Source organism: Babylonia areolata, chromosome 31, assembly GCF_041734735.1.
Source record: "Babylonia areolata isolate BAREFJ2019XMU chromosome 31, ASM4173473v1, whole genome shotgun sequence".
In the NCBI taxonomy this organism is placed as follows: Eukaryota; Metazoa; Mollusca; class Gastropoda; order Neogastropoda; family Buccinidae; genus Babylonia; species Babylonia areolata.
The window spans coordinates 28,459,808-28,476,783 of NC_134906.1; the positions used below are offsets into that span (position 1 = coordinate 28,459,808).

Genomic DNA, 16,976 nt, shown 5'->3' on the forward strand with positions numbered 1-16,976 from the left:
TCATGTTCACAGTCACCATTGCTGTTATCATAATCATCGTTATCATTGTCATGTTCACAATCCACATTGGTGTTATCATAATCATCGTTATCATTGTCATGTTCACAGTTATTGCTGTTATCATAATCATCGTTATCATTGTCATGTTCACAGTCACCATTGCTGTTATCATAATCATCGTTATCATTGTCATGTTCACAATCCTCATTGGTGTTATCATAATCATCGTTATCATTGTCATGTTCACAGTTATCATTGCTGTTATCATAATCATCGTTATCATTGTCATGTTCACAATCCTCATTGCTGTTATCATAATCATCGTTATCATTATCATGTTCACAGTTATCATTGCTGTTATCATAATCATCGTTATCATTGTCATGTTCACAATCCTCATTGCTGTTATCATAATCATCGTTATCATTGTCATGTTCACAATCCTCATTGCTGTTATCATAATCATCGTTATCATTGTCATGTTCACAATTCTCCTTCCATTCCAGACTCGGACCATGTCATCCCGTCTCCCCGAGGGCTGGTGACCCCCCTTCTGGATGCGGACCTGTTCCGGAACTACGTGATTCCGGAGCTGCAGAGGATCTTCCTGGTTCACGACGTCCACATCCGTCTGGTTCTCCTGGAGCATTTCTCTGCCTTCGCCCCTCTCTTCGACAGGGAGACTCTGCAGGGGGATGTCTTTCCTCAGGTGTGTGTGTGAGGGGGAGAGTTGGGGGGAGGGGGGTTGTGGGGTGGGGGGGGGGGGGGGTGTTCACGACATCCACATCCGTCTGGTTCTGCTGGAGCATTTCTCTGCCTTTGCCCCTCTCTTCGACAGGGAGACTCTCTAGGGGGATGTCTTTCCTCAGGTGTGTGTGTGAGGGGGAGAGTTGGGGGGGGGGGGGTTGTGGGGTGGGGGGGGAGGTTGTGTGTGTTCACGACGTCCACATCTGTCTGGTTCTGGAGCATTTCTCTGCCTTCGCCCCTCTCTTCGACATGAAGACTCTGCAGGGTGATGTGTTTCCTCAGGTGTGTGTGTGAGGGGGAGAGTTGGGGGGCTGGGGGGGGGGCGGTTGTGGGGCTTGGGGTGCGGTGGGAGTTGTGTGTGTAGGGTGGGAGGGTGGTGGGGTTTTTTGGGAGTGAGTGTGTGTGGATTGGCATGTGTGTGTGTGCGTGTGTGTGTGTGTGTGTGTGTGTGTGTGTGGTACTCTGGAAAATTCACATGTTCTAATGTTAATTTGCATGCATATGGTTGTTTGCGTTATTATTCAATTACCAAGGAATATTGACTTGTAGATTTGTATAATTTACTTGTTTGCTAAAGTCATGTTTTTTGTGTTGTTTGTTTTTGACATCAGTTTTTATTTATGTGTTGTGTGGACTGTTTCATTACATTCAGTAGGCACATGAAATAAACGTCTTCTTCTTTGTTCGTGGGCTGCAACTCCCACTTTCACTTGTATGTACATGAGTAGGCTTTTACATGTATGACCGTTTTTACCCTGCCATGTGGGCAGCCATACTCCGTTTTTGGGGGTGTGCATACTGGGTATGTTCTTGTTTCTCATAACCCACCGAACGCTGACATGGGTTTCAAGATCTTTAACGTGAGTGTTTGATCTTCTGCTTGCGTATACACACAGAAGGGGGTTTCAGGCACAAGCAGGTCTGCACACATCCAGAAAAATCTCCACCCTATAACCCACCAGACGCCGATATCGAGATTTGAACCTGGGACCAAAGGGCGCAATAGCCGAGTGGTTGAAGCGTTGGACTGTCAGTCTAAGGGTCCCGTGTTCGAATCACGGTGACGGCGCCTGGTAGGTAAAGGGTGGAGGTTTTTACGATCTCCCAGGTCAACATATCTGCAGACCTGCTAGTGCCTAAACCCCCTTCGTGTGTATATGCAAGCAGAAGATCAAATACGCACGTTAAAGATCCTGTAATCCATGTCAGCGTTCGGTGGGTTATGGAAACAAGAACATACCCAGCATGCCCAACCCTGAAAACGGAGTATGGCTGCCTACATGGCGGGGTAAAAACGGTCATACACGTAAAAGCCCACTCGTGTGCATACGAGTGAATGCAGAAGAAGAAGAAGAAGAAGAGGAACCTGGGACCCTCAGATTGTTGTCTTGCCTGTGGCACAGATCCTGCTGGGCCTGAGGGACAGCCATGACAGCATCGTGGCCAGCAGTCTTCGGGCCCTGGCCGACCTGGTCCCGCTGCTGGGGGGAGACGTCGTCATCGGGGGGCAACGCAAAACTTTCTTCTTCCAGGGCATGCCAAAGGTAGGGGGGAGAGAGAGAGAGGGAGAGGGTGAGGGAGGGAGTGTGGGGGAGGGAGGGAGGAGGAGAGGGGGAGACGTCGTCATCGGGGGGCACCGTAAAACTTTCTTCTTCCAGGGCATGCCAAAGATGGGGGAGAGAGAGAGAGAGAGGGTGAGGGAGAGAGAGAGAGGGTGAGGGAGGGAGTGTGGGGAAGGGAGGGAGGAGGAGAGGGGGAGACGTCGTCATCGGGGGGCACCGCAAAACTTTCTTCTTCCAGGGCATGCCAAAGGTGGGGGGTGGGAGGGGGGGGGAAGGGGGGGGGGGGAATGGAGGGTGGAGAGAGAGAGAGAGGGAGAGAGTGTGGGAAAGAGAAAGAAGGATTTTGTCTTTGGGGGTCACTGCAAAACTTTCTTCTTCCAGGGCATGCCTAAGGTGGGGGGGAGAGAGAGTGTGTGTGTGAGAGAGAGAGAGAGAGAGAGAGAGAGGGAGGGAGGGAGGGAGCAAGAGGAGGTGAGAGAGGGAGTGTGGAAAAGGGAGGGAGAGAGCGGGATGGGGAGGGTGTCATCATCGGGTGTCACAGCAAAACGCTGTTCCTCTAGGGCTTTTTGTTTTTTGTTTTTGATTTCATCATCAAAGTGCCAAGTTTAGAGAATACAAAAAATATAAATATAACAGTAAATGCAGTTTGCATATAATTAGGCTTCATTTTTTTTTTTTTTGTGCCAGAGGTGCAATATTGTTTTAAACAAGATGACTGGAAAGAACTGAATTTTTCCTATTTTTATGCCTAATTTGGTGTCAACTGACAAAGTATTTGCAGAGAAAATGTCAGTGTTAAAGTTTACCACGGACACACAGACACACAAACACACACAGACACACACACACACAGACACACACACACACAGACACACACACACACACACACAGACAACCGAACACCAGGTTAAAACATAGACTCACTTTGTTTACACAAGTGAGTCAAAAGCCAAACAAAAATCAATCTCCCATTGTCCCTTGTCTTTTCAGTTTCTGCCGACGCGGGGCCAGCAGGAGAAAGGTCCGAGCAGTGCCGGAGAGGTGCTGTGGCCTGACAACAACACGTCCCTCCTGGCCAATGGGAAGCCTGGAAACAAATCCCTCCCGGCCAGTGGGAAGCCTCTTCTCAAAGACCTTATTGCCGGAGGGTGAGACCCCATTAGTCTGCAGTTTTGGTGTCATATACTGTACCATGTCAAACTGATGCAAACTAGGCCTATCGGTTTGCTCTGCTTGGCCAAATTTCGCGCGGCTAACAGTGAAAAGACGAGCCGTCTTGCCCAGTCCGCTCTTAGCCAATCAAACGCCTCTGAAAGCTATAAGCGCTGAATCATTCCTTTGGCCAAGGTTCTCCACGCCATCTTGTCAGGTTTACGCTCTGTCTCGTCTTACGCTTTTTTTTGCTATTAAGCATATTCATTTGGCCTTATTTTGCTGCATGCGGCTTCTGTTTATTGTATTCTTACATCCTGTGTACTCGATTCGACTTGGCTCCTTGATTCGTTAGTTTTTCCCTACCTCTAAGTCGATCCTGTCTTTCCTTTCTCTGTTGGGGATTGGATTTTCGCTGGGTGCCTAAGTGCGGGTACCTTAGAAGCCAGGTGGCAGATTGGTGAAGACGCTCATCTGCCAGTAATGTGCCCGTGAGGGTGTGGGTTCGAATCCCGCTCTCTCCCTTTCTCCCAAGTGTTGGTGATGTGAAAGGATTTCGTATTACTTTCAAGCAAAGATTTATAGATATCTTCATTCAAGAATGTTCGGGTACTGTTAGTGATAGAGACAGATATTCATGCTACAGACCATTCAAAGTTGTATTTGAAAAAGAAAAATACATAACAAATGCTGATGAATATTGTTTCAGAGTGGCGTTGTCTCAGGCCCGATTTAATGTGCGTCCTTTAAATAACAATGTTAATAGGTACACTGAAAATGATGTTTTAAAGCATTGTCCTTTTTGCCAAGGTGAACTAGAAGATGAATACTATTTGTTGTTTGTTTGTTCTGTATATAATGATTTACGGACAAAATTTCTTCAAGACTGTTTAAACATGTCTCTTAGTTCACTTCTCCGATCAAACAACAAGCAGAGAAATTCCCATGTATCAAAATTTATTTTCCATGCGATCAAAAGGAGAAATTGTATACTCAGACCTAATTAAGTAGAATTAATGTCAAGTCCATGAACATGATGATATTGTGTCATCTATTCAAGTGTTAAAATACCCCTTCCCATGTCCACCTGGTTTTGAATTGTGGTCCATGGCCAAAGTTCATTAAAACAATTTCGTTAGTTCGTTCGTCGTTCTCCCAAGTGTGAGTGCGAAAATCACACTGAGCGTCCTGTCTTTCAGATGAGATGACAAACCGAGGTTCTGTGTGTCACTATTGATTTCGATAGTATTAGTATTTGTATCTGTATAAATGAATCCTTTTTGTGTTTTCAGCAGGTCCAATCCCAGCAGGGATGAAATGTATTATTATTATTTCTGTTGTTGTTGTTATTATCGTTTATTATTTTTGTGATGATGATGATGATGATGATGATGATGATGATGATGATTATTAGTAGTGGTATTAGTATCATTATCATCATTCTTCTTCTACTGCAAGTACTGCTCCTTCTTCTTTGTCTGCTATTTTTGTCTTCATTCTTTGCTTTGTTTTTTCTCTCCATTTAATTCATCATCATCTTCTTCTTCTTCTTCTCGCTCTTCTTCTTTTTCTTCTTCTTTATCTTACCATTGGTAGTAGTAGTAGTAGTAGTGGTAGTTAGTAGAAGTGATGGTAGTGGTGGTATTAGGCGTAGTAGAAGTGGCAGTAGGTGTAGTAATGAATCCCCCCACCCCCACCCCCACCCCCACCCTCTAGTGCACAGCGCACCCAAACTCGGCAGAGACAAAATGTTTTTATTTTTTTGTTTTTTGTTTGTTTTTGATTTCATCATTTAGTAAATTCATTTCTTTTTTGCTTTTATTCCGTATCATTGTTATGACCATTCTTCTTGTTCTCATTGTTGTTATTGTTATGTTGTATTATTATTATGATCATTCTTCTCATTGTTATCATTATCATTATTATCATTATTATTACTTTTTTAATTTGTTTTAATTTTTATTATTATTGTTTTGTATCATTATTATGATTCTTCTTCTTCTTCTCATTATTATTATTATTATTATTATCATTCTCATTGTTATCATTATTATTATTATTATTATTATTATTATTTTGTATTATTATTATGATCATTCTTCTTCTTCTCATTGTTATCATTATTATTATTGTTATTGTTATTATTATTATTATTGTTGTTGTTAATATTATTATTATTATTCTTATTATTATTATGATCATTCTTCTTCTTCTCATTGTTATCATTATTATTATTGTTATTGTTATCATTATTATTATTATTGTTGTTGTTGTTGTTACTATCATTATCATCATCATCATCATTGTTGTTATTATTATTATTATTCTTGTTCTTGTTCTAGTTATTTTGTATTATTATGATGATCATTCTTCTTATTGTCATTGTTATCATTATTATCATTATTATTAGTAGTAGTAGTAGTAGAAGTGGTAGTAGTACTAGTAGAAGCAGTAGAAGTAGTAGTAGAAGTTGTAGCAGCAGTAGTGGTAGTAGTCGTATTGTCATCATCACTATTCTGTGTAACGAATTTCCCCCCCAACCCCCACCCCTTCTCTGGCCACAGCACCCCCTCTCCCAGCAGGGAGGCGGACCAGGAACAACGTCGTCAGGACAGAGAGCGGCGCCGAGAGGAGGCACGGAAGAAGAAGGAGGAGAGACAGCGCAAGTTCCGACTGCTGCAGGCCGAACTGGAGATGGAGAAACGCAACGGTGAGTTGAGCTGGCCCTGTGGGGAACAGTTAATGTCAGTGAGTTAACGTCACCCTGTGGGGAACAGTTAATGTCAGGAGAAACAGAGCAGTGAGTTAACGTCACCCTGTGGGGAACAGTTAATGTCAAGAGAAACAGAACAGTGAGTTGAGCTGGCCCTGTGGGGAGCAGTTAATGTCAGGAGAAACAGAGCAGTGAGTTAACGTCACCCTATGGGGAACAGTTAATGTCAGTGAGTTAACGTCACCCTGTGGGGAACAGTTAATGTCAGTGAGTTAACGTCACCCTGTGGGGAACAGTTAATGTCAGGAGAAACAAAGCAGTGAGTTAACGTCACCCTATGGGGAACAGTTAATGTCAGTGAGTTAACGTCACCCTACGGGGAACAGTTAATGTCAGGAGAAACAAAGCAGTGAGTTAACGTCACCCTGTGGGGAACAGTTAATGTCAGTGAGTTAACGTCACCCTATGGGGAACAGTTAATGTCAGTGAGTTAACGTCACCCTGTGGGGAACAGTTAATGTCAGTGAGTTAACGTCACCCTGTGGGGAACAGTTAATGTCAGTGAGTTAACGTCACCCTGTGGGGAACAGTTAATGTCAGTGAGTTAACGTCACCCTATGGGGAACAGTTAATGTCAGGAGAAACAAAGCAGTGAGTTAACGTCACCCTATGGGGAACAGTTAATGTCAGTGAGTTAACGTCACCCTATGGGGAACAGTTAATGTCAGGAGAAACAAAGCAGTGAGTTAACGTCACCCTGTGGGGAACAGTTAATGTCAGTGAGTTAACGTCACCCTATGGGGAACAGTTAATGTCAGTGAGTTAACGTCACCCTCTGGGGAACAGTTAATGTCAGTGAGTTAACGTCACCCTATGGGGAACAGTTAATGTCAGTGAGTTAACGTCACCCTGTGGGGAACAGTTAATGTCAGTGAGTTAACGTCACCCTGTGGGGAACAGTTAATGTCAGTGAGTTAACGTCACCCTATGGGGAACAGTTAATGTCAGGAGAACAACCAGGATAAAAACAGCAGAAAGTGGTGTTTCAAGTCATAAATCTATATCCACAACAGCCAGGATAAAAACAGCAGAAAGTGGTGTGTTTCAAGTCATAAATCTATATCCACAACAGCCAGGATAAAAACAGCAGAAAGTGGTGTTTCAAGTCATAAATCTATATCCACAACAGCCAGGATAAAAACAGCAGAAAGTGGTGTGTTTCAAGTCATAAATCTATATCCACAACAGCCAGGATAAAAACAGAACGTGTTGTTTCAAGTCATAAATTTATATCCACAACAGCCAGGATAAAAACAGCAGAAAGTAGTGTGTTTCAAGTCGTAAATCTGTATCCACAACAGCTGGGATAGAAACAGCAGAAAGTGGTGTGTTTCAAGTCATAAATCTATATCCACAACAGCCAGGATAAAAACAGCAGAACGTGGTGTTTCAAGTCATAAATCTATATCCACAACAGCCAGGATAAAAACAGCAGAAAGTAGTGTTTCAAGTCATAAATCTACATCCTGAACAGCTGGGATAGAAACAGCAGATTGTGGTGTTTCAAAATCTCTATCCCAAAATCTGTTCTTGTGTACATGTTTTGTGCATGTGTGTGACAGAAGCCTGACTGAACACTACACAGCTGAGTCCTTGAGAACACTGTTCAGGGATGTGCCTCCCTGGGCAGTAATGGACTTTTTAAGAGAAACAAATATTTTTAACAAGATTTAGATATTTTTAATTGCATGTTTTTAAAAAAAGGCATACTGTAAAGATTTGTTGTGGTCACAGCCCTGAGATGGCCTAAGTGGCTGGCTGGGCTGTAAACATAAAAATTTTAAATAAGATATTTTATTTACAGTTTTGAGAAGTTTTTTTTGTTGAAACGTGGTAACAGCCCTGAGATGGCCTAAACGGTCGGCTGGGCTCTAAACAACATGAATTGAATTGAATTGAATTGAGTCGCACAGGAAAAGTGTGATGAGTGCTTAAAGGCAGCTGTCAAACGGCTCTACCCATGCTGGGCAGCCTTTTCTGCAAATAGATGACTCTTGTCTTTGTAAAGTGCTCAGAGCTTGGTCTCTTGAGTGAGGATAGGCGCTATACAAGGATCAGTAATGATTTACACTCTATGTCCTACACGAAGAATTAGAAATATTACTTAATCCTTTCTTTTTTTTCTTTGGTTTCTCCTCTTTCCCTTTCTCTCCATTTTTCCTCCGGATGATAAAGTAATCTTGCGTTCTGTCTTACAGCGCCAGGTTCCGACACGGACAAGGGGTCACCTGACGACAGCACCGACACCGTGTCCGCCACAGACAGCACACACAGGGCGAACACAGATGACGCTCACAACGCCGACGGCAGCGGCAGTAAACCGGACGATAGTTTGGACGACATCGACGAAGAATCCACGGACGAGGCGGAGAAAGATAAAGAGGGCGACGCTCGTGTGGAAGACGAAAAATTCGCTAGCGAGGACAGCGGAGAAGACTGGGAGGACTGGGACAACAAGGATGGTAACTCTGCCTGGGAAAACAAGGACAGGAACTCTGTGGGGAAGTCTCAAGACGACATCATTGGCGATGAAATCGAGGCGGAGCTGTCCCAGATGTCTCCGGGGAAAAAGAATTCCCCGAGGGAAGCGGAGAGGAAGAAAGTGCCCACGTCCCCAAACCCCTACACCCCCAGCTCTCCACCCACGGACATCGACTGGTCCGATTCCCACTTTGATTCTGTGATCACCGGTGCTAAACCACCCCCCGCTGAAGACAGCCCCCCCAAGGGAATTCCTCACACAGATTCAGTGTCGTCGGACCCCAAACAAACATCAGGGAAAGGGCTCAAGCTGCTGGCCAAAAACAAATCGGCATCAGCAGCCAGAACAGCAGGACCCGTGAAAAAGGCAGCGGTCAGTGACGATCTGGGTCTGGGGTACGACATCAAGAGCATTGAGCTGTCCGTCGTCGCCAGGCAAGAGGAAGACTTCTTCGCGGACATGGCGCCGGAAATTAAACCGTCTGCGGACAGGAGTTTGCTGGGTTCTGTCACGACGGTTGAGAGTACGGGGCTCACGGATCAGACAACGGTTGGTGTGGGTCGCTTTGCTGTGGCTGATTCTGTTGCTGAGGTTTGTATGTTGATGTATTTGTATTTGTATTTCTTTTTATCACAACAGATTTCTCTGTGTGAAATTCGGGCTGCTCTCCCCAGGGAGAGCGCGTCGCTACACTACAGCGCCACCCTTTTTTTTTTTTTGTATTTTTTCCTGCATGCAGTTTTATTTGTTTTTCCTATTGATGTGGATTTTTCTACAGAATTTTGCCAGGAACAACCCTTTTGTTGCCGTGGGTTCTTTTACGTGCGCTAAGTGCATGCTGCACACGGGACCTCGGTTTATTGTCTCATCCGAATGACTAGCGTCCAGACCACCACTCAAGGTCTAGTGGAGGGGGAGAAAATATCGGCGGCTGAACCATGATTCGAACCAGCGTGCTCAGATTCTCTCGCTTCCTAGGCGGACGCGTTACCTCTAGGCCATCACTCCACGCATGCGCATACTTGTCTCTCGGAATAGTGGTGGTCATGAATATCCAAGTCGGCTTTATCATCATATCCCCAGCAGGTGATTGTGTAGCTCACAGCGCACACCGAACTTTAATCATGCATACTGTACTGTGATGAACTGGAGCCGGCTCCTGCAGGGGTCTGATTGTCTGATGACTGCATTTACATGTTCAGTATTCATGAGATTACATGAAGTTACATGCATGGACATTTTACATATTTAAGAACAATTTACATCACACACACACACACACACACACACACACACACAAACCCCCAAAACTAGGAAAAAACCCCAACAAAAAACAGGAAAGTAAAACTGTATCAGAGCGATTAGGAACCATCTCTCTCTGTCTCACTCATATCCATCTTTACTCCCCCCCCCCACCCCCCTGCCCCCACCTCCACCACACTGAAAACCATCTCTTTCTTCTTTGTCTTCTTCTTCTCCTTGTAATTGTTGTTGTTGTTGGTATTATTATTGTTGTTGTTCATATTAATATTATGAATTTCATGATGATGATTATATAATCAGCATCGGCATCATCATGATCATCAATATTATGATGATGGTGATGATTATTGATATGAATATGATGACGATGATGATTATATCATCAGCATCAACATCATCACGATCATCAATATTATGATGATGGTGATGATTATTGTTATGAATATGATGAAGATGATGATTATATCATCACGATCATCAATATTATGACGATGGTGATGATTATTAATGTCGTTATTATTAGTGTTACTATTATTCCTTTCTCCTTTCCTTTATTTATTCATTCATTCTCTGTTGTTTTTTTTCCAGGAGTCTGCAGGCTGGGGCGATGAAGACGACTGGGGCGGAGATTTCTGACCAAGCACAGATGACGACGTTCCTTCTAGATTATGTCTGCTCATGATCTGACGGCGGATGACGTCCCAAGGCCCGTCATCCTGCATTTTTACCCCTCGGTCTTTCCTCCCCTGAATCTTACATTGTCCTAGTAATTGTGTAAATAATGCCCCCACCCCCTCCCCCACCCCAACACCCCCTCCAACTCCCCACCCCTCCCAGTTCCTAGACACTGACGCAGAACTGTGTGATTGTTGCCCATCATCCCTGACACAGAACTGGATAAATGTTCCCCATCCCCCTCCCCTACACCCCCAACCCCCCCACCCCCACCCCCTGCCCCCCCCCCCCCCCCCCAACCATTCCCAACACAAAACTGCATAAATGTTCCTCAAGATTCCTGACTCAGAACTGTGTATATGTTGCTTCTGATTCCCACACACTGACTCAGGACTGTGTAAATGTTCCCCCCTGATTCTGAACACTAAATTACACAAATGTTCCCCATGATTCCCGACTCCGAACTGTGTAAATGTTCCCCATGATTCTCAACTCCGAACTATGTGAATGTTCCTTCTGATTCTCGGACTTTGACATAAAACTGTGTAAATGTTCCTCACAATTTCCGACATAGAACTGCGTAAATGTTCCTCATGATTCTCAACTCCGAACTATGTGAATGTTCCTTCTGATTCTCGGACCTTGACATAAAACTGTGTAAATGTTCCTCACAATTCCTGACACAGAACTGCGTAAATGGTCCCCATCATTCCCGACACAGAACTGCGTAAATGGCCCCCATCATTCCCAACACAGAACTGCGTAAATGGTCCCCATCATTCCCGACACAGAACTGCGTAAATGGCCCCCATCATTCCCGACACAGAACTGCGTAAATGGCCCCCATCATTCCCGACACAGAACTGCGTAAATGGTCCCCATCATTCCTGACACAGAACTGCGTAAATGGTCCCCATCATTCCTGACACAGAACTGCGTAAATGGTCCCCATCATTCCCGATACAGAACTTCGTAAATGTTCCTCACAATTCCCGACACAGAACTGCGTAAATGTTTCCAGACTCATTCCTGACACAATTCTGGACCTGTATAAATGTAGGATGTGTATGTGCACGATCGTGACAGCAATTTCAAAATACAGCTGATGAATTTTGGTGCCGACGGTAAAACTTGCATGTTGAGTGGTGGTGCACTTTGGCTTCATGGTTCTGTTGGTCTAATTGAGGGAGGAAGAGGTTTTCTTTCTTTATTTTGTTTATCATTTGTTTAGCTTGGCTTGTGAAATGAAAATCTGAAGTGGGTATGGTTATTTTTTGTTGTACTTTAGCATCATGCCAGTAGCTCTGACCTGTTTAGATTTTTCTTGTACATTTCCTAAAGCAAACCTTGTGAGAATCAAGTCTGATATTTTTGTTTTTGTTTTGTTATTTAGTCTGTGTGTGTGTGTGTGTGTGTGTGTGTGTGTGTGTTTCAAAGCTTAGCTTTGGGGAGAGTTGGAGAGGGAGATGGGGAGATGATTAGTGGAGTATGATCCAAGCTCAAACTGTTCCCATTAATCAGTGTGCATGAATGCGGCTGTTTAACTCACTCAGTAGTACAGCCAGTCCTCTCTTCTCCTCTACACAGACCCCTGAGATGTCCAGTGGGTGCCTGAATGACCCAACCTTTAGCTTCTGTCGTCAGAATTGTGGTATTCTTTGTCAGCATTCACCTCTTTAGTATAAGAGCCTTCCGCTTGCAATATTTTGATGATGGTAACTGGGGTGAAACGCCATTAACGTCGTCTCTTTTGCCATTCGTATTGAGAGAGTTAAGTGAGAGGGAGTTGAAGAGATGGTCAGACGTTGGTTTACCCAGCTGCAAACTTTGGAGGCTTATCCAGAGTAAGAGCGGCCAGAAGGAGGCGTTATGGCAGAAACGTTTATGTGTTGGTCCTCTGGTCCCGTGTTCACCAGTGACCAGAGTTCGAGGTTCAGCACACTGTTGTGTCCTTGGGAAAGGCACTTTACTCCGATGTTCCTCACTCCACCCAGGTGTGAAAGGGAACCTGACTTCAGTTGGGGAAGGTTAAAACGGCGGAAGGAGAGGACTGGGCCCCGCCTTCCTGTGCTGAGCTCAAGACGTAGTGGATATGAATTGACTGCTGCGATGGCTGTAAAGGTGATCAGACTTTTACATATATATATATATATATATATATTTCTTTAAGGAGAGAGGTCTCCTTTTGATGGGAATTAATTCAGCTTTCATTTTGATCTGGTGCAAGCAGATGACTGAGGGGGGAGTTTCGATGCAGGTTATTTTTGGTTTTGTTTGTTGTGTTGTTGGCTCCACAGATCATTCCATGGAGGGTTACCCCCCCACCCCCTTTTCCCCATTTGTTATTGATTCCCATTCTGCAATGTTTGTCACTCCATCATGGTCTTTCCCCCTGCATCCTGACCGATTCTGGTTCAGGGCCGTAGCAGAGACCATTCGCAGAGACCCAGGTTTTTTTGTTGTTGTTTTTTTTATTCACAAACTGACAGACCCGGAGGAATCTGGTTTTTTGATTGGTTTTAGGTTTTCTTGTTTTGATGTCATACCTGGATGCCAGGTTTTGTTTGTGATGTTGCTCATAAAAGATGTTGTTCATCCTGACTGCTCAGTGTTACAGTCGCACACTCTGCCTCTCTGTGTGCCTGTCTGTCTGTCTGTCTGTCTGTCTGTCGGTCTGTGTGCCTGTCTGTCTGTCTGTCTGTCTGTCTGCCTGCTGCCTGTCTTTCTGCCTGCCTGTCTGTCTGTCTGCTGCCTGTCTGTCTGCCTGCCTGCCTGTCTGTCTGTCTGCCAGTCTGTCTGCCTGCCTGCCTGCCTGCCTGTCTGTCTGCCTGTCTGTCTGTCTGTCTGTCTGTCTGCCAGTCTTTCTGTCTTTCTGCCTGCCTGCTGCCTGTCTCTCTGTCTGTGTGTCTGTCTGCCTGCCTGTCTTTCTGCCTGCCTGCTGCCTGTCTGTCTGTCTGTCTTTCTGCCTGCCTGCCTGCCTGTCTGTCTGCCTGCCTGGCTGTCTGTCTTTCTGTCTCCCTGTCTGTCTGTGTGCCAGTCTGTCTGTCTGCCTGCCTGTCTGTCTGCCTGCCTGTCTGTCTGTCAGTCTGTCTTTCTGCCTGCCTGCCTGTCTGTCTGTCTGTCACAGTCCTAGTGCCGTGCCATGCTGTGCTGTGCTGTTCAATGTTCGGTTGTTAGACAGGCATCCGTCAGTCTGGGGAGACTGGGGACGGGAGAGGGAGGACTGAGGAACAGTTTTCTTGTTTTGATGTCATACCTGGATGCCAGGTTTTGTTTGTGATGTTGCTCATAAAAGATGTTGTTCATCCTGACTGCTCAGTGTTACAGTCACACACTCTGCCTCTCTGTGTACCTGTCTGTCTGTCTGTCTGTCTGTGTGCCTGTCTGTCTGTGTGCCTGTCTGTCAGTCTTTCTGCCTGCCTGCCTGTCTGTCTGTTACAGTCCTAGTGCCATGCTGTGCTGTGCTGTTCAATGTTCGGTTGTTAGACAGGCATCCGTCAGTCTGGGGAGACTGGGGAGGGGAGAGGACTGAGGAAGGTGGCAGAATGGTTAAGAAACTTGTCTGCCAGTAAAGAGTCCGTGAGGGTCTGGGTTCGAATCCCACTCTGGCCCTTTCTCCCAAGTTTGGAAAATCAAACTGAGCATCTAGTCGTTCAGATGAGATAATAAACCGAGGTCCCGTGTCAGCACGCACTTGGTGCTTTGAAAAAGAACCCATGGCAACGAGAGTGTTGTCCTCTGGGAGAATTCTGTAGAGGAAACCCACTCTGACAGGTACACAAATTCGTATGCAATATACTCCAGGCCTGACTATGTGGAGTGATGACCTAGAGGTAACGCGTCCGCCTAGGATGCGAGAGAATCTGAGCGCACTGGTTCAAATCACGGCTCAGCCGCCGATATTTTCTCCCCCTCCACTAGACCTTGAGTGGTGGTCTGGACGCTAGTCATTCGGATGAGACGATAAACCGAGGTCCCGTGTGCAGCATGCACTTAGCGCACGTAAAAGAACCCACGGCAACAAAAGGGTTGTTCCTGGCAAAATTCTGTAGAAAATTCCACTTCGATAGGAAAAACAAAAAAAAACCTGCACGCAGGTAAAAAAAAAAAAAAGAAAGAAAATGGGTGGTGCTGTAGTATAGCGACACGCTCTCCCTGGGGAGAGCAGCCCGAATGTCACACAGAGTGGAGTGGTTTATGTTTTCTGACACACTGTCATGAAAACCATGAGAAAAGTGTTTTGGGAGCACTGTAAATTCTTCTCAAGTGGGTGGCCATATGGTGGTCCTGATATCAGTATATTCCTTGTGTTTGTATGTTTTAGTCTTTTGTGAAGGATGATGACCCCAAAACCAGGAGGCAAGATTGCGCTGGCTCTTAGTGCTGCAGCCTGGGGGGGTTAGTTGGCCTTTGGGGACCATCCTAGTGTGACTGTCCTAAAACCATCTTGGCTGAGATGTAGCTTGGGCAAGACACTCTCCACTGTCGTCAAATTCCAGCCCAGATAGTCGGGACAGCAGTTACCTGCTCTGCTGTTCTGATGGTCACAGTGGGATATGAGTGACAATCATACATATGTATGATGCTGTTCTGATGGTCACAGTGGGATATGAGTGACAATCATACATATGTATGATGCTGTTCTGATGGTCACAGTGGGATATGAGTGACAATCATACATATGTATGAGGAAATTGGTTTCAGCAGCTTGGTGCTGGAAATGTGCAGGTGGAAAAATGTGTGATTTTTTGTGATCTCCGGGTACGACAGTGGTCTTGTTTACAACCTGTCAATAGAATTATGATCTTGTTAACGGTATGACTGAGTATAAACTTGTTAATGGCCTTCTGTCAGTATATTTGATTTATATCTTGTTAACAGCCTGTCACGTGGATGATCTTCCTCTTGAGAAACAGTATTTCTGTGCGAAGATGTTGTACATAATTTTGAGTACTGGGATAAAAATTTACAGGCTGAAATTAAAAAAAAAAAAAAATTATTGTCCTTTCTCATGCCGTGGTATTTTACAAGATTACATATAATTATTATGTATTTATTTTGTGAAGCATGCTTTTGGGTTTTTTTTGTGTTTGTTTTTATTCATTGAGGCGCCATCGCAGAATCGCTAAAGCAGTGGACTTGTGGTCCAGTGTTCACCAGTGGTCAGGGTTCCAGGCCCCGTTTCGGCATGGTGTTGTGTCCTTGGGAAAGGCACTTTACTCCGATGTTCCTCACTCCACCCAGGTGTGAATGGGAACCTGACTTCAGTTGGGGAAGGTTAAAACGGCGGAAGGAGAGGATTGGGCCCCGCCTTTATGTGCCGACCTCTGGACACAGTGGGTATGAATTCACTGCCTTCCTATGCCCAGCCCTGGACACTGGATATGAATTTACTGCCTTCCTATGCCCAGCCCTGGACACAGTGGGTATGAATTCACTGCCTTCCTATGCCCAGCCCTGGACACAGTGGATATGAATTCACTGCCTTCCTATGCCCAGCCCTGGACACAGTGGATATGAATTCACAGTGGATATGAATTCACTGCCTTCCTATGCCCAGCCCTGGACACAGTGGGTATGAATTCACTGCCTTCCTATGCCCAGCCCTGGACACAGTGGATATGAATTCACTGCCTTCCTATGCCCAGCCCTGGACACAGTGGACATGAATTCACTGCCTTCCTATGCCCAGCCCTGGACACAGTGGGTATGAATTCACTGCCTTCCTATGCCCAGCCCTGGACACAGTGGGTATGAATTCACTGCCTTCCTATGCCCAGCCCTGGACACAGTGGATGATAATTCACTGCCTTCCTATGCCCAGCCCTGGACACAGTGGTTGATAATTCACTATCCCGATGTCTGTATATGGCTATGGGACCTTTAATATAATTTTTCTAACTCATGGATGACGTTTGTGTGGAAAAAGATCAATACATAGTCATAGATTTTTTTTTTTTTTCAGGGGGAAAAGTATAACCTCACATTGCAAGTTTTGATTTTGCCTGTAAATTTTTGGTTCTTCTCAAAGGAGACACATGTTCTGACACGTGCTCTTTGTCGGATGAGAGAAAAAAAATATTGGTCACTTTTTTTTGTTGTTGTTGTAGAAATGGTATGTGCAAAGCTCTTTTGTGCTGGTGAATTCTTTGTCTGTGATGTTTCTGATAGAATGAAGGAGAGGTGGGAGATGCATGTGTGTGTGTGTGCGTGTGTGGAAATCTTGTACAGAAAGGCCTCAGTCTTTTTTAAAAATTCCTCAGTGAAAAAAAAAAGAAAAAGAAAAAAAAAAGTGGAACCGCTCTCAAGTGTTGTACAGTGG

General features: G+C 44.9%; 1 protein-coding gene across 1 annotated transcript in view; it reads left to right on the forward strand.

Moving 5' to 3' along the window:
• LOC143275831 (protein-associating with the carboxyl-terminal domain of ezrin-like) overlaps positions 1–10,880 on the forward strand; it is a 28,531-nt gene extending 17,651 nt beyond the window's left edge. Inside the window, exons 9-14 of the mRNA XM_076580115.1 lie at positions 507–709; positions 2,151–2,291; positions 3,300–3,457; positions 6,026–6,171; positions 8,433–9,307; positions 10,568–10,880. Coding sequence (XP_076436230.1) covers positions 507–709; positions 2,151–2,291; positions 3,300–3,457; positions 6,026–6,171; positions 8,433–9,307; positions 10,568–10,615 — 1,571 coding nt within the window. The 3' untranslated portion in view covers positions 10,616–10,880. The remainder of the gene's footprint in view (positions 1–506; positions 710–2,150; positions 2,292–3,299; positions 3,458–6,025; positions 6,172–8,432; positions 9,308–10,567) is intronic.
• The last annotated feature ends 6,096 nt before the right edge of the window (positions 10,881–16,976 follow it).